Below are 24,192 nucleotides of genomic sequence, written 5' to 3'. Positions count from 1 at the left end.
CAGCCTTAGACCATGACTTACCTTCCATCCATGCCAAGAAATCTGGGTACAGAAAAAAAAAGAAGATGTACTCTTCCTTTCCTGCCTATTGCCTATATTCTATCTCAAGAATACATTTACTACTCTGCACCCAGGCTTTGGAGTTCCTTAGCTATAAACAAGAGGAATCCTAGGTTTCCCTATCCTACTGCAAAAAGTCACCTTTACATAAAGATCTGACTCTTTACCATTGCTAAGAAATGAGTAACAAGTCTAGTAAATAACTTTTTAAAAAATAAGTGGTTTTAAAATATTAAACATATGAATTACTTTTTGACCAAATCTAGGGATAAAATTTTCTACACACTTTGCTATTCAAATAGCAAAGTATCAATGACACACATGAATGCCACTACTCTACAAATGTAGCATTTTCCCCTGGATGCTTTCATACAAAGAGAAGCTGGTATAAAAATGATGCAAAATTATTATTAAAAACTTCTAACCTCGTGTCCCCCAGCATTCTGTTTCTCTAGTGTAAGATCCAATTTCTCAATAATCTTCAAAACTGATTTGACAAATTCATCGTATAGCAAACGATTCAGATTTTGAAGGGAGGAATTCACAAAGAAAAATGCTTCATCCGCTAAAAGAGAATCCTTTAAAGAAAAATAATAGACTTCAAAATTTTATGCAAAAAAGTATCAGTATAAGCATTACAATGCATATGTGTATATGCATATTTAGTAACTACAGAAGATTCACCTGGAAGTTTTCAAGCTACAAAATGTAGACACTTTGCTAAATTAGGACAAAATCATTTCAGTCAGATATGACCTACCCAGGCATGTAACAGATACTTACTAAGTAGAGAGTAGCAAATGAGATTTAGGTCAAACCTTGTCAAAACGTTTATCTCACTTAATGTGTATGTGTATGTGTACAAACACAGTTATATACTATACACACACATATATTATGTACTTATGTTTGTAGAAATACATATGCATATACATTTATATATATATACACACATAAATTTGCATGCATGCACATATATATACACATGTAAACACACATGCACGTGAATAAATATACACCTATACCCAGAATGGATTTTAAATGTATAATTTATCACTTCTATAAAAGTGAAAGTATTCTATTTCAAAAATATAGGCCAATTACTCTGCCTTTACTCAGTCAAATTTCTATGGAACTTGGCCTCAAAATATAGGAATATCTGATGTCACACATAAGAAATATAATAGGTAAAATTATTAACACTACTATACTATTTTACCTCAATACGAAAACAACTAAAAACTTCTAAGATTTTTCACAGGATAGAAATCATTTGTGGACAAAAATTGTTTTTCCTAGGCAGAACCAGACTTAAAGTTGACATCAGAGAAACATCTACCAGAAGTATTAAGCAGGAGGCATTATTCTAATCACAAATAATGTAAATAACTGTGCACCAATCTTCCTCACAGCTACTGAATCAGTGAGATTTAGCTCTTTTTAATCTTCATCTTTAATATATAAAAAGAGAGTAGTTCTTCCATGGTGACAATACTGTTATACTTTTGTTACCTAAGAGGCTGGATCCCTTAGGAAGAATAACTTAGCATCAAACATACTACACTGGTTACTCACGGATGAAATGAGGACTCAGCTAAGGCAATTACTAGGTTTACATGAGTTCTATGGTTTTGCTCTTAACTTATACCATTTTAGTTTTTTATTACTCAAATTACTTTTTAAAAAACAATGGAAAAGTTAGTAAAATTTAATTCTAAAATAAGAAAGGTTTAAGAGTGGATGCCTGGGTGGCTCAGTGGGTTAAAGCCTCTGCCTTCAGCTCAGGTCATGATCCCAAGGGTCCTGGGATCGAGTCCCACATCTGGCTCTCTGCTCAGCAGGGAGCCTGCTTCCTCCTCTCTCTCTCTCTCACATCCGGCTCTCTGCTCAGCAGGGAGCCTGCTTCCTCCTCTCTCTCTCTCTCTCTCTGCCTGCCTCTCTGCCTACATTTGATCTCTGTCAAATAAATAAGTAAAATCTTTTAAAAAAAAAAAGGTTTAAGAGTAAAACTAGAGAGACTAATTAGAGGAACTTTAAAATAGTCACTTTTACCATCATCTGATCACAACTCAGGAGACTTCTAAAAAGATCCAAATAGTCTTTATATGTGGGCATTTTCCACTTGCCAGTTCTAACTTCCCCTGATGCACGACAGTCTTCAGATTCAGACTCAACACCCTAGGCAGGAAGACAACATGGCAATATTTACTAGTGGATTCACAAAACAAGCACAGCTGCCAGAAAGTTCAGATATTCAGAGTCTTCTAAGCTAAAACCCCACTAGTAGGAGACTGTAATTTGAGGAAGATAGTATAGCATGAAAGGATAATTAGCAAGCTGAAAAAGAAATCATATTTTTTCTAACAGGGACTAAAATAGTGATGCAAGAACAAATATTTCACAGCAATACCCAAGGAATGTGTTATGAGTCATTTATCTCACTTTCCTGCTCAGGTCAATCTTCCACCTCATCCTAGTTCCTATAACTTCAAGTAACTAAGATATGCCTTCCATGACACACCTAAGCATTTTGCCTCAGAGTTTCAAGACAGAAAACATTCCCTTCTTATAAAAATGTATAAATAATAATAAAGTTGCATTTAAGGATGTTCCACAACTTAAGAGAAGTTTATTTACCTGGCATTATGTTCTACATTTCTCAAAATGTGAGGGATGGCTAATAACTAAAAGAACATTTTTGTATATTCATGGACTAAAAACCCCAGTATCACTTCTAACTTCCAGTGACAAAAGACTAAATACCAAAACATTAGATTCAGAGTTTACCTTTTGAAGGATCACTGGCTTAGAACATATTCTGATTAAACCCTGATGCACTGAAAAAAGAAAATGAAAACAAAAATAAAGGAAACAACAAAAAGTAAACCATTATTTCACTGAATGTAACTATACCTCTTAATTTTTTTTTTTCCTTTAAGTTTGTTATTATCTTTAGTTTAAAATTTTGGACTATTAAGATTCAGAAGCAAAAGGAAGAAAAAAAGAGATGGAAAAAGGAGGTTTTGATCCACCAAAACATGAGTTTTCCAAGAGCCATCAAAAGATATGAAAGGTATCTATATCAAACAACATATTAAGTATTTGTCTTTCATCATCATAAAAACAAGGGTGAGTTGCAAACTTACCCACGGTACTGATGCAATTCCAAAGAACTGGTCCTTTTCCCCCTAAGGCTAGGAAGACTTTCACTATGGCTTTACAACACACTGACTGCATTTTTGGACTATACTGTGGGAAACTGTCTATCTGTACCACCATGAGATGTTCCAGAACTGGAGTATACACCTCAGGAACCTATCAGAAATGGAGAGCAAACTACAAGTTAGAGGAGGGAATAAAAAATATATGAATAACACAAATATCCAAAGTAATTACAACTCAAGTGGACAAATATTAGATAAATAAAAAACCTGGCTTATATCTGATCTACAAATAAGCTGAACACTTACTGTGACTGCCTAAAAAAATTAAGAGTAAAGCTGTCTGAATGATACTTAAGGTGAAATTCTATCACAAGCAGTAATCTTAATCTCTTAAAGATAAAACAGATTAACAAATAACTTTTCCTGCTTTGAATAACAAGAAGTCAAGTTTCCTGACAATAGTTCTATTAACACAAAGTACTAATTAAAAATGTCACATTGATCACAGTGGTGCCTGTACCAAATACATACAATTCATATGACTCCATGAAATAATCTAAAGAACTGAGATTAAATAGTTAAAACCGTGCTTGGTTTAATGAGTTATTTTACTTACTGTATCAAGGTAAAGCAAGACACTTGCAATAGACTGGAGGAAACTTGGCATGTGGTAAACGTGGTCATCAACAGTGTCTATCTGGGTGAGGAACAGCTGCTTGCAGCGCTGAATGAGCTCTACGTACATGAAGTCAACATCTTTTGCATTTACAACCTTGCAAGGCTTTCAGAAAGGTAAACAAAGGTCTTTATCAATGTTATCAACGTCAAAATAATGGCATTCAAGGTGTCAATGTTAAGTCATGTGATTATAAGCTGAATAATTAAGCTTTTTAATGGAGATGAAAGTTATAAAATACATTTCATAAAGATGCTTTTAAAAATAATCTGTAATTATATTCTAAATATGCATTTATATACAAAAAAATATATTGATGGACGACTATTCTAGATATTGCTTAAATGGTAGCTATCAAAGACAAATGAGATGCAGTCTATGCTCCATGAGGCTGGTCACCTAGAGGAGGAACCTGAGAACTCAAAGCTAGAATATGCTACTACACTATGCTACACACTACACCCAAAGCAATCTTTGTAACTCACAAATCTGATAATGCTATTACCAGCTTCAGATTTTTCAAAGGCTTCTTTGGACCTTTAATCTCATCTAGCTTCCCTGAGGATTTGACTAGTTAATCTTTTTAGAGTCCTCTCCCTTTTTGTCTATCATGCTCCAGCTACACTGTGAACATATTCTAACTACAGTGAACTAGCTGAAGTTGTTGAGACTATAGTGTATAAAGTTGAAAATTCCATGTTCTCTTTTACCTTTGAGCCTTCTCACATACTGGTTCTTTTGCCCTATATATAATCAAAGGAGCCAACAGAGACAAATGAAGATGAAGATTAAAAAGAACAAGAGGAGGAAGGATTATTTGGAAGCAAATGAAGAAATGATCAGAAATGGAATCAGTAGTGAGAGTAGAAAGCTGGGAACAGGGACTCTCCTCCCTGGAAAAAGGGAGTAGACACTGACAGGTAGCTCTTGTAGAGAGGTAGCATGTAATTTATTCTGTAAGGTAGAAGTCGCAGTGATCCACTAAGAGGGAAAGAACTATAGTTACTATCAATATTCTTTTTTATGCTTATTTTGGTTTTTTAGAGAGGATGAGGAGTGACAGAGAAGGGGGGAGAGGGAGAAAGAGAAGCTTGGGCAGGTTCCACACACAGAGCCTAACATGGGGCTCCATCTCACAACGCTGAGATCATGACCTAAGCGGAAATCAAGGGTCAGACACTCAACTGACTGAGCCACCCAGGCACCCCATCAATATTCTTAAATACACTTCTGTCATAAGAACATCTTTCTAAAACACTGAGTGATACCAACTAACTATAATTTTACTTCATAAATAAAGGATAGCATAGCACAGTAGAAAAAACATGGTGTTTCAAGTCTTCAGGCTTGAATTTATATCTTGGCTCTGTCAATTATTAACTGAGTGTCCTTTGACAATTACCTAATTTCTCTCTGTCTCAGTTTCCTCATTTGTAAACTGTAACAATAGTCCTAAAAGCCTATAGGTGAGTTATGAAAATTTGAGATAATATGTATACAGAATCCTAGTACAAAGCTGGGATTGAATAAAGAAGTTAACAATAAAGCAAGTAACAACAATATTGTCACAAGTGTGAGATGCTATTCAAAAATGCAATAAATTATATTCCTTTAAACACTCAAAATGAAACTAAAAAGAATAAATCAATGAGCCATACTCCTGCAAAAAGTCCATATCCACGAATTGCAATGGATAAATCTTTGCTGTTTGAATCCATGTTCCTGATGATTCCATAGAATTGCTCCATAAAGTACTGTAGCTTACTCTTATGCATTTCCGCATCTTTTGCCACCATAAAAGAAATCTGCAATTGCATAATATTTACTTTTTAGAAATATTTAATAGCAAAACAAAGGAATCTATTAAAATGTAAAAAGGCTAGAATTATTTAATTAGATATTATCAATGCGTTGTCATAATTCTATACAATCACTTTTATTGATAAAGAATTACATTTCAATTTACTTAGTCTGCATCAAGTTGAGAAAAGACACTCTCCTTATTACATGTGATGTATTTTTCCTAGAGAAAGGCACTGAAAGAGACCATTCCAATGCAGGAAGACAGGCACAAAAACCAGGTTTTGAATTTAGGCTCCCCGATGAACAACAGAAAGCATACTTAGAGTTGTGTAGTCCCAGTGGCTAGCGAGTTTAGAATTAAAAGACTCAATGTCTCAGTAGAGCAACATACAAAACAGAGCTCAGGACTTACAATCAGAAAGAAACACAAGCATCTCATCTTTCAAAAAAGTAAGCTACAAATTGTAAAGCTTGAATGAAGTGAGGCAAGGGAAAAAAGTACTCTGAGAAGCAAGTTGATCTCCATCTACCATACTGTGACAATAACCTAAATTTAAGAACTAATATAAACGTTCAAAAAATCATTCCTAATTTCAGCATAAAGACTGTCCACAAAGACAAGTAAGGAAAGAATCTAGATAATTATCAAAGGCAGAAAAAAGGTATCTACCTTTCACAGTCAACCTCCCAATATACACACCCTAAGCCTGCATGAAACCCCATTTATTTTAGAAGAATGGGGTATCATACATACTGCCTCAAAATCTCCTTCTTCACAAGTGTATCAGGAACATGTTCCTCAAGATGTTAGGAAACACCACCAACTTACTTAATCAAAGAATAGTTTTTCACTTTATGAATATACTATAATGTTTATAATTTATAAATTGTTTCTAATTTTGATTATTATGTTTTCAGCAAACATTCTTTTTATACATTATCAAATTGTTCTCTGCATATAGTAGCAAAAAGTTGGAAAGAATTATCCAACAGCAGAGGACAAATATGACTTAAATATAATTTTATCAGTTATACTGCCATTACAAATTAATCGTGCAGCTCTCAATGCACTATCAGGAAAACATATCCAACACAATGGAAAAATCATAAAGTCACGGAAATTATGAATGTTCCTTGAGAAGAAATGAAATGAAAGGAGGTAAGGTGGGAGAGAAAAAGGAGAGTAAGGAACAGAGAAAGAGAGGGGGAGGTCTAGGAACAATGCTACAAAAATGGTGATTCTTTTTTTTTTCCTTAATGGTAGGATTTCAGAAGATTTTAAGTCTTCTTTGTACCCTTCTGCATTTTTTTGAATTCTATGCTGCTATCCTATAATGTTTATAAGAACTTTGTAGAAATCTATGAAAAATTTCTTTCCCTCAGAAAAAATTTTTTTTAATTTACATACAATAGTCAAAATAATATTGGGAAAGAAAGAAGCTGGAAGACACCCACCACTTAATTTCAACACTTAACATAAAGCTAGAATACCCAAGACAGTGAGGTACTGATATAAGGACAGATGAATGGAACAAAATAGAGAGTCCCACCAAATAAACCTATCAATTGCTTTTTTGAAAAAGATACAGAGGTAAGTCACTGGGGAAAGAAGAGTCTTTTCAACAAATGATGCTCACAGCTAAAATTAGGAGGGAAAAATCAACTTCCAACCCTTACTTTATACTGTACACAAAAACCAATTCAAAATGGACTACAGACTATAAAACTGTTAACTCTAAGACTTCTTGAAGAAAACTAGAAGAAAATCTCTATAACCATAAGATAGGCAAAAATTTCTTAAGACATGGAAAAGAAAACAGGTTGGAAAACTGGTAAACTGGACTTAAACTTTAAAACATCTGCTCTTTCAAAGATCCTGCTAAGAAAATATCTGATTTTTCAAAGATGCCATAGAAGAGAAATTATTTGCAATATTTTTAGAAAAAGACTTGTATCCCAATGATGTAAAGAACCCTCACAACTCATTTATAAAAAGACATACAACCTAATTTTAAAATAAGCAAAATATCTGAATGAATACCTCACAAAATATAAGGCTACTAAATACAGGAAAAGAGATCATTATCAACAGTCACCATGGAAATTCAAATTATAACCACAGTAAGGTAACATCATATACCCATGAGAGAGATAAAATTAAAAAGACCAACAATACCTTGTGTTGATGAAGATATGGGCTGAGAGAAACCCCCATGCAATGCTAGTGGGAATTAAACTGGTGCAACAAGCTTGAAAAGAGTTCAGCAGTTTCTTCTTATAGTTTAATATGTATCTATCATATGACCCAGAAATTACACTTCTAGGCTTTTACCCAAGAGAAGTGAAAGCATATGTCCACACACACACTCCATCACAATGTTCTTAACTATTTTAATTAAAATAGCCCCAAGTTGGAAACAACCCAAATGTCTATAAACATTCTGTGTATATCCCTGCAACGGGATACTGTCTGTGCTACAGTTCAGATAGTCTTCATGGAATAGTTTGTAAATTTAACTCCATTTAACTACCACAAACTTTTGGTGAATCTTTAAGAGTTTTCCAACAGAAACAACTCAACCAGCCTAACTCCGTAACACCTGGCCTAAACAGCAGGTATTTCTAGATACCTTTGAATGCTCAGACCCACAAGTACATTCCTTCTAGCATTCTTAATTCTACAATCACATCCTAACTAGATGGAAAATACACAAGGGCAAATGGATTCTTCTTTTTCTTGAAGTAAAGTGGAACACAAACATCTTTTTTTTTTTTTGTTTGTTTGAACAGGAGAGAGATTTTTATTTAGTATTTAAGATGAATACTCAGAAGGGAGAGTTTTATTATTCCGTGTATGGTTGGTCATAAGGTTGTGGATGCATGCACATCCACATATGTATTTGTGCAATATGTATTGCATGTTCACCTGAATGAAGCTTGTATTCCACCGAGGGCAGAAACTTCAACGTTAGAATAAAGCAGAGGTAACTGTTGGACAAGGGAAAGGGACTCTGCAGGCTTCAAGAGCAGATAGAAACTAGATGGGGTCTTGGGCTCATTTTCTGGGACAAGGAATGCAAGGCCTTGATTGCTTTTGAAATAGCACTAGGAGTTTTACCACTGATTTATTGTCTCAATAGCTTAGGCTATTTCCTGGTCTGGTGGTGACTGTTAGTTTTCCCATTGCCTTGTTCCCTCAAAATCCTTAAGGAGTGAGGTTTTTGCATTTCTTTTTAAGAACCTCCCAGGAAGTTTTGGAAGAAGTGTGCTTGGGCAAGTACACAGGTGGGGTATAGATCATTGAAAATAGCTGGGGACAAAAAATGATTTTCTTATGTCAGGAAAACTATATGTCATCATAATTTTCTGGGAACCTCTAATTCTTTCTGCTGATGTTACCAGCAGGCATCTGAGATATTACTGATTGTTCTCTTGAACCTCCGTGTACCAGGAAAGAAGTAGCATATTTCTTGAAAGACACAGCTATCAAAGCTCCATTGAGAAACTGTGAGCAGAGGGTCCTCCAGAGAAGCCATGGGGCGGGGAGGGGCAGCAGGCGGCGGGAACGGGAACAGGACACCGCGGCCTCAGGGGCTAGGCTGGAGCATGGGAGTGCAGGGGCAGCGAGTATGGTGGGTCCTGCAGTCCCGAATGGGCTGCAGCACAACACCCTGGCGCTGCGCGCCCCTCCTTCCCCGGAACACAAACATCTTAATATGACAGCGGGCCCTCACCTCTCAGGAGATGTTTCCTCACCCCCACGTGGCTGCACCTGGCTCCAAAATCCCTGACTCCCCAGCCTTCCTTCCTTCTACCTCATCATTGCCATATTTCATGCCCGTTAGACTCCCTCAGGCTTGGCTCTGTGTCTATGATCAGATCTGGTATCTTCCTACCTTTCTTTCAGTCCTGATGCCACCCATGTGGCTGATTAATAATCAAGCCTTTTATAATTTAAATAATACAGAAGCTAATAGATCAACCTCTATTCATTTCAAATGTGCAGGCACAAAACTGAAATTTAATTTTTTGCATGGAAAAAAACCTTTTAAATCGAAGTTGAATACCTGTTTCAGAAAAGATTCCAGAGCTGAATGTGCAGCTTTTTTCAATTCTACATTTGTATGGCTACACCATTTTGACAATACTTCAAATAAAGAAATGTAGTTGTCCAGAAGGCAGGTGCTAAACTGAGATGCATGCAGGGTAAATAAGCATAAGCCAGCTGAAATTGCAAAAACCATGATATTTAAAATAGAACAACAGAAAGCAAAATAAAAAACTAAGAAAGCTTTAAGTATATATAAAAACTAAAACTGTTCAGGAAGATCCACTATCATTATACTATAATAACTTAGGGATCTTAATCAGAGTTCTAACACCACCAATCTTCATTTGAATCAATAGGCCAAGCTTTGCACAGTATCGTAGCCAATGAGGTTTATCTGAGGCACAATTATTAATAATTAAATCGATAGGCCAATGTCCTCCAAAACAAAGTTCAAGAGTAGGATCAGGGTTTATTTAGATAAAGTCAGCATCAAACACTCTGGATCCCATAAAAGATGCTCTAAAGTAATTTTTTTTAAATCATGTATTCTAAGTGTGACCATCTAACCAGTTTGCACTCTAAAAACAAAGTCTCCAAGAGCCTCCCTGTAAGTAACTGTACATGAAACATCAGAGACAATATCATGCATAGGCTCACTCACAGTTTAAGCAAAAGTTTACTCAAGACATTAATTTAAAAATCTGAAATATTCCATCTTGTTAAATATACAATCTTACCTAAGGGTACCGCATATCTCTTCAGATCAATCTATTTAAAAAAAAAAAATTACCATCAATGTTCAACAATTTCAAGTCTCAGCAATGAAAGAATTAGAGTAATATTAATCCCACCTGGGGACGAATTGCCTTTAGTGCAAAATAAAAAATCTCCCTTGAAGTCTGGGGATCTGGGAAAAAAACAAAAAGAAGCCTTCATTACAAATCCTAACAGTATCATCTGACAAACCTCACAAATGCTTTACAACAAACAGCTTTATTTCATACAGCTCAAATGCAGGAATCACATCTTCTATCATTCATTTCAGCTGATGAGTTGCAAACTATGACTGCTGCAGTTATTACCATAGTTAAGTAAGAAGAGAATGTGTAACAAGGACATCACTTACAAGTTCTATTAGGTAATCTCTCAGGGCTTCAATTTTCTTATTTACAAAAAGAGACACTATATAGCCTCTTTGAGAATTGTATGGAGGATTATATAAGGCCAAGCACATGATCATTATCCTTACGCTGCCAGGCTTTTATTTAGCACATAGTATACCAAATTACAAACATGAATAAAATATGATCTTTGACCTTAGTGAACTTGTCACCTAAAGATAAAACCACTATCCAAGTATATCCCAAGACTCTTATCCTGACCTACAGACATCACAATTATTTAACTGTCTCCCACCAGTATTCACTGCAGCTGTCCAGAAATCAAGCTTTACTCATCACTAACTTCTCTACCCTTGTTAACAGTGACTTGCAAACAGCAGAGGCTCAAGAATTGTTTACTTTAATCTAAAGGACTGATATATTTAAAAACTGAGCCCAACTGGGAAAGAAGATAGAGGGAAAAGGGGTCAGAGGTCAGCATGTCTGTAGAATAATGCCATAAAAGAGATAACTTAAAACTCCTTGTATCTAATATAAGAAGAGATTTCTTTTGGCTATTAGTATTCAGACAGGCTTTAAAGACAACGGCAGCATTGAGCTGGGCCTAAAAAGATGGAACAAATTTTTTAAAAAGGTCATTCTAATACTAATAGAAAGCGACCATGTAGATACAGGTGTATAGACTCAAGGGCATGAGGTACTTGCCAGCACACAGCTGGTTTAGAATGGGTGGACTCAGGTGAACACAGTGAGGTGCAGGAATGCAAGGGCCTGAGCTCTCAGTAGTGGGAATGGACACTGCCTCCGTGACCTTTGCCAGGCCCTGCCTCCCACTGTCTGCTATGTCCATCTCTGCTTTCTAGTTGACCATCTCGAGGAGCATGCTCTTGTATTTACTTTTTTATTGTGGTAAAATATATAATAGTATTTACCATGTTAACCATGTATAAGTGTACCGTTCGGTGGGGTTAAATACATATACATTGTTGTGTACTCACCACCATTCTCTCTACCCAAAACATTTTTATCATTTCCTACAGAAAGGCTGTACCCATTAAACATTAATTCCCCTGACCCCTAGCCCCTGGCAACCTTAATTCTACTTTCTGAACCTATAAACTTCCCTGTTCCTGGTACCTCATTCAGTATTTATACCTTGCCACACGTAGCATAATGTCCTCTAATCCACATGTTGTAGCATAGGACAGTGTTTCCTTCCTTTTTTAAGGCTGAGTAATATTCTGCTGAATGATATACTAACTTGTTTATCCATTCAACTGCTGATGGACACTTAGGTTATTACTCCCTTTTAACTATTATAGATAATATTGCTAGGAATGTAAGTGTACAGATTCTGGTATTTACTTCTAAAAAGCCTCTCTTATCACCTTGTCTCCCTTCAGCTATACATGTCTTTGGTCTCCTCTGTTAAGATTTCTCTAAAGGGTTTTCTACAGATAGCCTCTACTTCCTCCCTTCCATTCCACCTTGTCTTTGCCCTACTCAACCCTTAATCTGCTCTGTCCAGCTTATCTTTAACACTCAAATGAACCTTCGCGGACCTACACTACAGTTGGGGCCACTCTGGTGGCTTTGCACTGAGACTCTACCCAGAGCAAAGCACATTACATCCTTGCCCATCTCTCTGCACCTGCTCCCCAGCTAAACTTGCTCACACTCACAGTTTCACATATTACCTCTATGCTGAAAACTTCCAAACTTGTATCTTAAAGTCTAATTTCTCCTGCAAGACCCAGTCTCACATATACAACTGTACCCCTAACATCTAAGCTGAGATATTCTACAGAATCTATGGCTAAACATGTCCAAAACAAAAGCCAGGTTTTGCCTGAAACCTGCCCCACCCAACTTAAATACCACTGGACCACACTCAAGAGCAAAGTTTCTCAATCCTATACCAAAACAAATCTTACATCCAATAGCAGTCAGGTAGACCTCTGCAGAACATCAACTAGCCCAAACCTATTCATTAGAGAAAAAATACAGTTTCTCATTCCATTAGGAATAAAATTCCAGCTTGGAATGCCCTCACACACTGATCCCATATCCTGCGCAATCTCTCCCTAGGCACTCTGTGTGCCACTGTGCTCTAGACACGCCAGTTCTCTTGAACCCTTCTGACCACTGTGTGCTGGCTAGGTTTGAGGCCTGGGTACTTAATGGTCCCTTTAACTAGCATGCTCTTCTGAGCTCTTTCCCAGCTGTCTCCTTGCCATCCTGCAGGCCTTCTTAGGTTCTTGTTGCCTCCTCACAAAGAACTAGGAGGCTACATACATCCTCTACCTCTCCACACTCTGATATTCCTTTCAATGTACCCAACCTGTTTGCATCACTGAACCCTGAAATCTGTAATACCTTGTTCATCTATTTATTGTGTTTCCTCTACTAAACTGAGTTCATGACTGTGTTTCCTCTACTAAACTGAGTTCATGACAGTAGGAATCTGACGATTCTGATCAATGAATCTAACACCTAATTCATCATTCTTTAGATAGAGGGCACCTAAGAAACACATACTGTATAAATGAAAACATTAGTATTAGTTTTTAGTGCTCAATGTCACAGGATTATGGGATGACACAAAAACTATCAAAAAGTTTTACCAATTTTTGGTTATATAATTTACTACTGCTGTTGTAACTATCACAAAGTGGGTGGCTTAAAAGAAAAAATTTGTTACTATCAAGTTCTGGAGATGAGAAATCTGAAATGGGTCTCACTGAGGTAAAATCAGGGTGTCAATTATCATATGATCTCACCGATACGTGGAATTTCAGAAAGGATCATAGGGGAAGAAGGGGAAAAAATGAAATGGGATGAAATCAGAGAGGGAGACAAACCATAAGACACTGTTAATCTCAGCAACCTAAGGGTTGCTGGAGTGGAGAACAGTGGGAGGGATAGGCTGGGTGATGGGACATTGGGGAGGATATGTGCTATGGTGAGTGCTGTGAATTGTGTAAGACTGATGAATCATGGATCCGTACCCCTGAAACAAATAATACACTATATGTTAAAAAAAAAGGCAGGGGTGTCAGCAGGGCTGTGTTCCTTTTCCACAGGCTTCAGGGGATTAGAATGAGGACATCACTAGGAGCCATTACTCTGCTACCACATCAGTTTTGTGACTTTGGGCAAGTAATGTCTTAGTTCTAGTTTCCTAATCTAGAAACATAGATATTATTACCCATCTTAGAGAGCTATTACTGGAATTTGCCTTGCAACTATTCTAGAATAGTCTTTAGCAAGGGTAAATGAGCAAAAAGTGCAGGTATTTTTCTTAGGCTATACGTGTTCACTGAGTATCAATTAATACCAAACGCAAATACAAAGACAAATCAACAACATCACCTGCCAGCAGGTGCAAGTGACAGAAATAAACATAAAACCTGCTAAATTAAAAATACATCGTAGGAAGTGCTGCAACAGAACACAGAAGCCAGAGAAAGTGATCTCAGAGAAATCATTAAAGTTTCAAATGGGTGTTCTGTGAGCAAGAACCTGATGAAATGGGAAGCTGGTAACAGAATACGGGACAGATGAGAGAGAAAGCAAGAGATGAGAAATCACATAGAGCTACTATAACATCCTTGGTAAGCAATAGAGGAATGAGTAAAAATATTAGGTTGAAACATGCAATTGCTGTTTTTGTAGGTCAAAAATCATTGGATGGGCACCTGGGTGGCTCAGTGGGTTATAGACTCTGCCTTCAGCTCAGGTCATGATCCCAGAGTCCTGGGACCGGCCTTGCATCAGGCTCTCTGCTCGGCGGGAGCCTACTTCTCTCTCTCTCTGCCTGCCTCCCTGCCTACTTGTGATCTCTGTCAAATAAATATATAAAATCTTAAAAAAAAAAAAAAAATCAATGGATGTTGGAATATAAAAATACTGGATATTGGTATTTCATAAGTTTCAACTTAACTAAAGCAAACACACAGGAAGTAGAAAAACTTGGCAATTACTTGCATAGAAATGGTAAGAAATAGCAAATAGAGAATTTTTCGCATTTAAAGAATATTTTAGGGTTAAAAGCTTTCATTGCTTTTTAAAAAGAAATGAATTTCATAATGCATACAATGCCATCCTAGCTCGACTATCCTCTAAAACTTTAATTTTGAGATATTACAAGGAAACATTATAACTATAAAGAAAAGCATATTAAACAAACTTTAAAATTCATAGGCAAGAATCTGTATCCTAAGAATTACAAAATGTTGATGGAAGAAATCAAAGAACAAATAAATCAACCTAAATAAACCTAAATAAATGGAGATAAACTGTGTTTATGGATTGGAAAATTTAGCATAGCAAAGATGTCGGTTCTCTCCTGATTAATATACAGGTGTAATGCACGGACTATCAAAATTCAAGGAAAGTGTTTTGTAGATACAAACTTATTCTAAAATATACATGGAAAACGATAGCACTTGAATGATTTCATGGGGCACCTAGGTGGCTCAGTCAGTAAAGCCTCTGCCTTTGATCCTGGGGTCCTGGGATTGAGCCCCAGTCAGGCTCCCTGCTCAAGGGGTGGTCCACTTCTCCCTCTGCCTCTCCTTTCCCCCCTGCCCCCACCGGATGTGCTCCCTCTCTCTTGCTCTCTCTACCAAATAAATAAATATTTTTAAAAAATAAGCAAATAAATTATTTCAACAGCAGTTCTTTTGGGGACACCTGGGTGGTTCAGTCAGTGAAGTGTCTGCCTTTGGCTAAGGACATGATCCCAGAGTCCTGGGACTGAGTTCCACATCAGGCTCCTTACTTAGTGGGGAGCCTGCTTCTCCTTCTGCCTGCCGTTCCCCCTGCTTGTGCATGCTCTCTTTCTGACAAATAAATGAATAAAATCTTAAAAAAAAAAAAAAAAAAGGCAGTTCTTTTGAAAAAGAATAAAATGGGAGGGCTTTACTCGACATTAATGCTTACTGTATAATTATAGTCAAAAAGATAGTGTGCTGTTGGCAGAGGGATATATACATAGACCAATGGAACAGAATAGAGAACTTGAGAAATAGAACAAACTCAAATATATACCCCAAGTAAGTTTCTACATAGGCACATAAACAATTCAAAAGTGATTTGGCAATGATTTCATGGACATGACAAAAACACAGGCAACAAAAGAAAAAATAGATAAATAGACTTCATCAAAATAAAAAACCTTTACACATCAAAGGACATAAAGGCAACCTATAAAATGAGAGAAAACACAGATCACATATTTGGTAAGGAATTGATATCTGAATACCTAAAGAACTCCTACAATTCAAAACAAAGTCAAATGATCCCATTAAAAAATTGGGCAAAGAACTTAAATTACATTTCTCCAAAGAAAATATGTAAATAGCCAATAAGCACATGAAATGCCACTCAACATCACTAGTCATAAGGAAAATGAAATGAAAACCATAATGATATATGACTTCACACCCATTATGATGGCTATTATCAAAAACAAGAAAATATCAAGTACTGGCAAGAATATGGAGTAACTGGAATCCTTACACATTGTTGGTGAGAATATAAAATTGTTGTTAGCTGCTCTGGAAAACAACATGGCAAAAATTTAAACACAGAATTAGCATATAACTCAATGACTCCACTTCTGGGTATATCCTTCAAAATAAAAAGCAAGAACTCCAACAGATATTTGCACTTTCTAGCAGCACACTCACAAGTCAAAAAGAAGTGATTTGGGGTGGATGGGTGGGGAAGAAAGGTGGCTGCGGCTATTAAAGGATAGCTGGAGGGCTTATGGTGATGGTCTGTTCAGTATCTTGACTATGGTCATTCATACACAAATCTGTACATGATAAAACTGCACTGAATGAAATACAGGCAAAGGTGTGCACATAAAACTAGTGAAATGTGGATAAGGTTGGTAGATTTACCAATGTCAATTCCCTGGTCATGCTAGGACTCTGGGACCACGACTTGAGCCGAAAGCAGAGGCTTTAACCCACTGAGCCACCCAGGCGTCCCTAGAATTACAGTTTTTGAACTAAGAAGAAAATCAACTGAAGTCAAACAATACCTTCTTCCATGGATTTGGTGAAGTTACACATGAGTGAAGATAAGCCCTTCAGACACCCTGCCAGAACAGGCAGTTTGGGCTCTCTTATTGCTGATGTCATCTTAAAAAAAAAAAAAAAAAAAAAAAAAAAGAGAGAGAGAGAGAGAGTTTTAAAGAAGCTCTCGTTAAAGGCAAAAAGCACAAGCAAATCTTTGGGAGTACAGGAGCATACAGTTTGCCATACCTGGGTCTTAAGTTCACCCAGAAAAGCCCGGAACAGTTTTTCTGAATTATTTATCATTTCACTAGGATGAACTTCACCTAATACTCCCAGAAGCTCATATATTTTTTCCAAAACTGAAAAATAAATTTTAGATAAGACCAAAAATTACATTTAAATAAACAAAAATGTATGAACAAAATTAGAGAATATTTAGTTCAAAAGGAATTTCATAGTAAGACATAGAAAATATCTAGTTTTATATACCAGAATCTTTCCTGATAAATTTTATGCCAATCTACTATCATAAACTAAGTAACATTTGATATGTCTTGTGAGTTTTCTTTTCTTTTCTTTTGTGAGCTTTCTACTTAAAGAAATCAATTCATGGGGCACCTGGCTGGCTCAGTCAGTAGAGCCAGCAACTCTTAATCTCAGGGTCATGGATTCACACTGCGTGTGAAGCCTACTTAAAATAAAATAAATCATTTCATAAAGATTAAACTTGCAGAAGTATTCACATGTTTTTATCTATTTCCATTTGGGTTTGTTTTCAGCAAAAAGGATTCATCTGTAAAACATATAAATGCTTTAGTAGAGAAAAACATTAAGTTTTACACTAATTTTTGAAAGTCAATCTGTTAAAATATTTAAAAATAACATTTGAATGCATCTCACCTGTATCCTGTACTTTTGTTTTCGATGCGAGTTCTCCATAGAATTTGCTAAATAACTCTCCAATTCTAAATTCATCCATGAGTCTAGAACTTCTTAAAATCCGAAGTAACTAAAATAATACAAACTAGCATTGTTGAAACAAGAAAAGAATGACTAGGCTTCCTCTTCTGCACTGTTTCTATACAACAAAGCTCCAGAATCATGTGTCTCTAAGAGATTTCCTTGGCCTCTTGTCACTCCTATCTAGCCTGATTATTTGGGAGGTGGAGGCTGAGGCAGGTAGTAGAAGACAGGTGATACCAAGGGAAAGTGGCTGTAGACTTAAGTTTACCTTCCCAAGAAACCAATAATATGACTAGAACCATTCTCTCCGAGGCACTTAAGACAAGGAATAACAAACCTAAATGAATTCTAAAATAAAGATGCAATAAAAGAGATGCATCTGAAAGATAAAACAGGTGAGTGTGAACACCCAAGAAGCACTTAAACACAACATACAGACAGGCCCATTTTCATGGAATGGTTTACGAAAGAACTCAAAGCTACAATGATGTGGATCCTGGCAACTCTTAGAAGCCTTAGTTTTTAAGAGTCAGGGTAATGATTATTCCTCTTAATTCCCCTCACAACTCAAAATCCTTCCTCTGCTACCCAGAATAGACTGAGAGCAAGACCACGGTATTAACAGGTGATGATCAGAAAATCTTGTCCGTATATCACAGTGACTAAAGCTTAGCTTCCCAACATCTCTCACTCAAAACATAACTTAAAACTCTTAATTTTCTGCTTTTTAAGTTATATGCTTAATATGAAATACATGTACTTAGAAATAATAAAATTACCTTAATAAGAAGATCTAGGGCTGGGATTTTACATTTAGCAGCTTTATCCTTTGTGTAAACACTGGTACAAGTATTCTAGGTTTTAAAAGGAGAGATACCAAAATCATCAGTAACATCTTAGTTCTTCACAAGAGCTAAAAATCCATCTCTGAGAGGAGCAATACCTATATATAACATACTACGATTTAGTATTCAGCTATTAAAAGTATAATATTAAGACTGTAGACTCTGAAAAACAATCGAGGGTTTTGGGGGGTGGGGTAGGAGGCTGGGTGAGCCTGATAGTCGGTATTATGAAAGGCACATATTGCATGGAACACTGGGTGTGGTGCATAAACACTGAATTCTGGAACACTGAAAAGAAATTTAAAAAATAAATTAAAATTTTTTAAAAATTTAAAAAGAAAAATATAATATTAGAGTATATAAACACAGATTAAAAATTACTGAAGATATTTATGTAGTATGTCATGGTAATAATATCAATAATAATCACAAAACACAAAGTAAAGAGACACCGAGCAGGATTAAAAACAAAACAGTTATGCCTCCTTGCATACTTTCCATAGCACTTGTTGCCATATATCAAGAAAGCAAGCGTGAAAAAATTTAAAAAGGTAACTAAAGCAATTCAAAGAAGAATGGTTGGGACTCCACAGAATAGCTCAGTCTAGAAAGAGGCCACTTGGCTCCAAGTTTTGGGTGAAGTTTCTTAACTTCTAAGTCTTTATTTATTTATTTATTTGTTTGTTTGTTTGTTTATTTATTTTATTTGCAGCATAACGGTATTCATTATTTTTGCACCACACGCAGTGTTCCATGCAATTCATGCCCTCTCTAATACCCACTACCAGGTTCCCCCAATCTCCTACAAAACCCTCAGATTACTTTTTCAGAGTCCATAGTCTCTCATGGTTCACCTCCCCTTCCAATTTCCCCCAACTCCCTTCTCCTCTCTAACTCCCCTTGTCCTCCATGCTATTGGTTATGCTCCACAAATAAGTGAAACCATATGATAATTGGCTCTCTCTGCTTGACTTATTTCACTCAGCATAATCTCTTCCAGTCCCCTCCTCTCAATCGATGCAGAAAAAGCATTTGACAAAATCCAGCATCCATTCCTGATTAAAACACTTCAAAGTATAGGGATAGAGGGAACATTCCTCACCTTCACAAAAATCTATCTATGAAAGACCCACAGCAAATATCATCCTCAATGGGAAAAGGTTTGCAGCCTTCCCGTTGAGATAAGGAACACGACAAGGATGCCCACTCTCACCACTCTTGTTCAAAATAGTATTAGAAGTCCTAGCAACAGCAATCAGACAACAAAGAGAAATAAAAGGTATCCAAATTGGCAGTGAAGAAGTCAAACTCTCTCTCTTCACAGATGACATGATTCTTTATATGGAAAACCCAAAAGACTCCACCCCCAAACTACTAGAGCTCATACAGCAACTCAGTAACGTGGCAGGATACAAAGTCAATGTACAGAAATCAGTGGCCTTCTCATACACTAACAATGAAAATACAGAAAGGGAAATTAGAGAATCAATTCCATTTACTATAGCACCAAGAACTGTAAGATACTTGGGAATAAACCTAACCAAAGAGGTAAAGGACCTGTATTAAGGAACTACAGAACACTCATGAAAGAAACTGAAGAAGACACAAAGAGATGGAAGACCATTCCATGCTCTTGGATCGGAAGAATAAACATTGTTAAAATGTCTATACTGCCTAGAGCAACCTATACTTTTAATGCCATTCCGATCAAAATTCCACCGGTATTTTTCAAATAGATGGAGCAAATAATCCAGAAATTTGTATGGAACCAGAAGAGACCCCGAATCGCTAAGGAAATGTTGAAAAACAAAAATAAAACTGGGGGCATCATGTTACCTGATTTCAAGCTTTACTACAAAGCTGTGATCGCCAAGACAGCATGGTACTGGCATAAAAACAGACACACAGACCAGTGGAACAGAGTAGAGAGCCCAGATATGGATCACAACTCTATGGTCAAATAATCTTCGACAAAACAGGAAAAAATATACAGTGGAAAAAAGACAGTCTCTTCAATAAATGGTGCTGGGAAAACTGGACAGCTATAGGTAGAGGAATAAAACTCGACCATTCTCTTACACCATACACAAAGATAAACTCAAAATGGATAAAAGACCTCAACGTGAGACAGGAATCCATCAGAATCCTAGAGGAGAACATAGCACGGTACTGGCATAAAAACAGACACACAGACCAGTGGAACAGAGTAGAGAGCCCAGATATGGATCCTCAACTCTATGGTCAAATAATCTTCGACAAAACAGGAAAAAATATACAGTGGAAAAAAGACAGTCTTCAATAAATGGGAAAACTGGACAGCTATATGTAGAAGAATGAAACTCGACCATTCTCTTACACCGTACACAAAGATAAACTCAAAATGGATAAAAGACAGGAATCCATCAGAATCCTAGAGGAGAACATAGGCAGTAATCTCTTTGATATCAGCCACAGCAACTTCTTTCAAGATAGGTCTCCAAAGGCAAAGGAAACAAAAGCGAAAATAAACTTTTGGGACTTCATCAAAATCAAAAGCTTCTGCACAGCAAAGGAAATAGTCAAGAAAACAAAGAGGCGACCCACGGAATGGGAGAAGATATTTGCAAATGACAGTACAGACAAAAGGTTGATACCCAGGATCTATAAAGAACTTCTCAAACTCAACACACAAAAAGAGATCATATCAAAAAATGGGCAGAATTAGGGCGCCTGGGTGGCTCAGTGGGTTAAGGCAGCTGCCTTCGGCTCGGGTCATGATCCCAGGCTCCTGGGATCGAGCCCCACATCGGGCTCTCTGCTCAGCGGAGAGCCTGCTTCCTCCTCTCTCTCTGCCTGCCTGTCTGCCTACTTGTAATCTCTGCCTATCAAATAAATAAATAAAAAATCTTTAAAAAAAAAAATGGGCAGAAGATATGAACAGACACTTCTCCCGTGAAGACATACAAATGGCTATCACACACATGAAAAAATGTTCATCATCACTAGTCATCAGGGAGATTCAAATTAAAACCACATTGAGATATCACCTTACACCAGTTAGAATGGCCAAAATTAACAAGACAGGAAACAACATGTGTTGGAGGGGATGTGGAGAAAGGGGAACCCTCTTACACTGTTAGTGGGCATGCAAGTTGGTGCAGCCACTTTGGAGAATAGTGTGGTGATTCCTCAAGAAATTAAAAATAGAGCTTCCCTATAACCCTGCAATTGCACTACTGGGTATTTACCCCAAAGATACAGATGTAGTGAAAAGAAGGGCCCTCTGTACCCCTATGTTTATAGCAGCAATGGCCATGGTCGCCAAACTGTGGAAAGAACCAAGATGCCCTTCAACGGACGAATGGATAAGGAAGATGTGGTCCATATACACTCTAAGTCTTATTTTTAAGCTTAGCAAGATTAAAAATACCTACCTCAAAGAGGTTTAGTAAAATTAAGAAAGAAACTGTATCATGAAAAAACTTTGTAAAATATGAAGCGCTCTACAAATGCTAGTTACTCCTACTGTTGAAGCAATTTTTAAAAATACAGTTGACTCTTAAACAGCACAGGCTGGAACTGTACAAGTCTACTTATATCCACGTATACCCAGATTTTTTTCGATACAGTAAGGTACTGTAAATATATTTTCTCCTATGATTTCCTGAATAACATTTTCTTCTCTAGCTGACCCAACTATAAAAATAAAATCCATAATGCACAGAACAGACAAGACATATGCTAATCAACTATTTATGTTTATCAGTAAAGCTTCCAGTCAGTAGTAGGCTACGGACAGTTAACTTTCTGGGCAGTCACAAGTCAAATACATGGATTTTCAACTACATGCAGCGGGTCAATGCCTCTAACCCCCTGTTGCTCAACGTTCAACTGTGTTAGGATTCCAAACCAGAAAGGCTAGAAATCAATAGAAGATAAAATTAAAATCTATTAAAAAAAGATTGATGATTATTACATCATACATTAAGGCTAATTGTAATCAATAAAATAACTTCTTATAAATTACCCCAGAGTGAATATATACTTCTTATCAAATCTTAGCATCCAAGAACTACAAGTAATTTGGGGCCAATAAAAACAACTTAACTTATGCCACTTGTTGAAAGCAAAACAAGTCACAAGTCTGAGAAAGAACTACTTAAATTATTATTACTAGTTCCACAGTAAATTATGAGGACACCTGGGGAAGACAAATGGAAAGAGAACAGGAGGCACAAGAAAGGCAAACTTCCAACTGCTGCCAAAGGGCACATAGGAAGGACATGAAATAAGAATCTTATTCTGCAGAATTCTTTAACATTGTTTATTAGTATTTCGAAACTTCCCCACAATTCAAAAAACCCAAGTTATTATGACTTTTTACAAAAGACATTATTTATCCTATGTGCAAAAAGTTCTCAAAGTAGCTTTTGACAAGGGCCTTACTTTATTAAATCTGAAAAGAACAACCTACTTCATTATTAGCCCACAATCAAGCACAAATAAATAAAACTCCTTGATGAGAAAGGAGAAATAAAATATAAACCCAAGTTTAAGTTACAGCATAAGTTAAAATCAATGTCGGTATATAATGAGATACGTTTTTTTCTCCTTACCTTAATTTCTAGAGAATAAGGTGTGATCTTCTGGCCAATTTTTTCTAAGAAAATACATAAAAATTTTAAGACTTCTTCTCTACAATCACGAAACTGTAACAAAAGAAATAAACACAGTAAATATGGGTAAGAAGAGTCACTCCAACATAAAGGAGTGTACAAGAAAAGGAAAACGAAATCTTCAACTTACTTCATCAATGCTAAGTGACTTCCGAACAAACACAAGCAAACCAAAATCTTTGGAAAAAATTAAGGAAGTCTGTAATGCTGGACAAAAAAAAAAAAGTTAGAGAGCTACTAAGAAGCACTCCATAAACCCACCCTAAATGGGCTGCATGTTTCTCAATTCAGCCTTTTAAGCAATAAAACACTAACTTAAGGCTTCTGCATTTAAACAAGGAAAACAGGAAACTATAGATGATATTCCACTGGGATGACGCAGGCAGAATAATGGCCCCAAAGATACCTGAGCCCAAATCCCAATATCACACCTGTAAATACACTAACTTTACATGGGAAAAGGACATTAAGGCTGCAAATGGAATTAAGGTTACTAATCAGTTGATTAAGAAAAAGGGGAGGGGGACAGGGGTGCCTGGGTGGCTCAGTGGTTTAAAGCTTCTGCTTTCAGCTCAGGTCATGATCCCAGGATCCTAGGATGGAGCCCCGCATCCGCATTGGGCTCTCTCCTCAGCGGGAGCCTGCTTCCTCCTCTCTCTCCGCCTGCCTCTCTGCCTCCTTGTGATCTCTGTCTGGCAAATAAATAAATAAAATCTTAAAAAACAAACAAAGAAAGAAAGAAAGAAAGAAAGAAAGAAAGAAAGAAAGAAAGAGGGATTATCAGAGAAAGAAAGAAAGAAAGAAAGAAAGAAAAAAGGGGGGATT

The 24,192-nt window shown here is 36.6% G+C and overlaps 1 protein-coding gene across 2 annotated transcripts in view; it reads right to left on the bottom strand.

The window, feature by feature from the left end:
* The window catches only part of PRKDC (protein kinase, DNA-activated, catalytic subunit), a 252,204-nt gene that overhangs the window by 226,450 nt on the left and 1,562 nt on the right, over nt 1–24,192 (bottom strand). For both annotated transcript variants that reach the window (XR_014307720.1, XM_082718849.1), the window contains exons 2-16: nt 23,498–23,574; nt 23,308–23,400; nt 18,647–18,721; nt 17,805–17,913; nt 17,151–17,263; nt 16,928–17,027; nt 10,606–10,661; nt 10,492–10,522; nt 9,771–9,928; nt 5,559–5,705; nt 3,841–4,005; nt 3,207–3,375; nt 2,848–2,897; nt 2,113–2,238; nt 486–638 (exon numbers count right to left, since the gene is read on the bottom strand). Coding sequence is in view for 1 of the 2 variants with exons in the window: in XM_082718849.1 (XP_082574975.1) it covers nt 486–638; nt 2,113–2,238; nt 2,848–2,897; nt 3,207–3,375; nt 3,841–4,005; nt 5,559–5,705; nt 9,771–9,928; nt 10,492–10,522; nt 10,606–10,661; nt 16,928–17,027; nt 17,151–17,263; nt 17,805–17,913; nt 18,647–18,721; nt 23,308–23,400; nt 23,498–23,574 (1,622 nt within the window). In the remaining variant the exon portion in view is untranslated. The remainder of the gene's footprint in view (nt 1–485; nt 639–2,112; nt 2,239–2,847; nt 2,898–3,206; nt 3,376–3,840; nt 4,006–5,558; nt 5,706–9,770; nt 9,929–10,491; nt 10,523–10,605; nt 10,662–16,927; nt 17,028–17,150; nt 17,264–17,804; nt 17,914–18,646; nt 18,722–23,307; nt 23,401–23,497; nt 23,575–24,192) is intronic.

The sequence above is a fragment of the Mustela nivalis genome (assembly GCF_964662115.1).
Source record: "Mustela nivalis genome assembly, chromosome: 2".
Taxonomy (NCBI): Eukaryota; Metazoa; Chordata; class Mammalia; order Carnivora; family Mustelidae; genus Mustela; species Mustela nivalis.
Note: the sequence above shows the minus strand (reverse complement) of the source record. Positions and strands in the feature narration are given on the sequence as shown.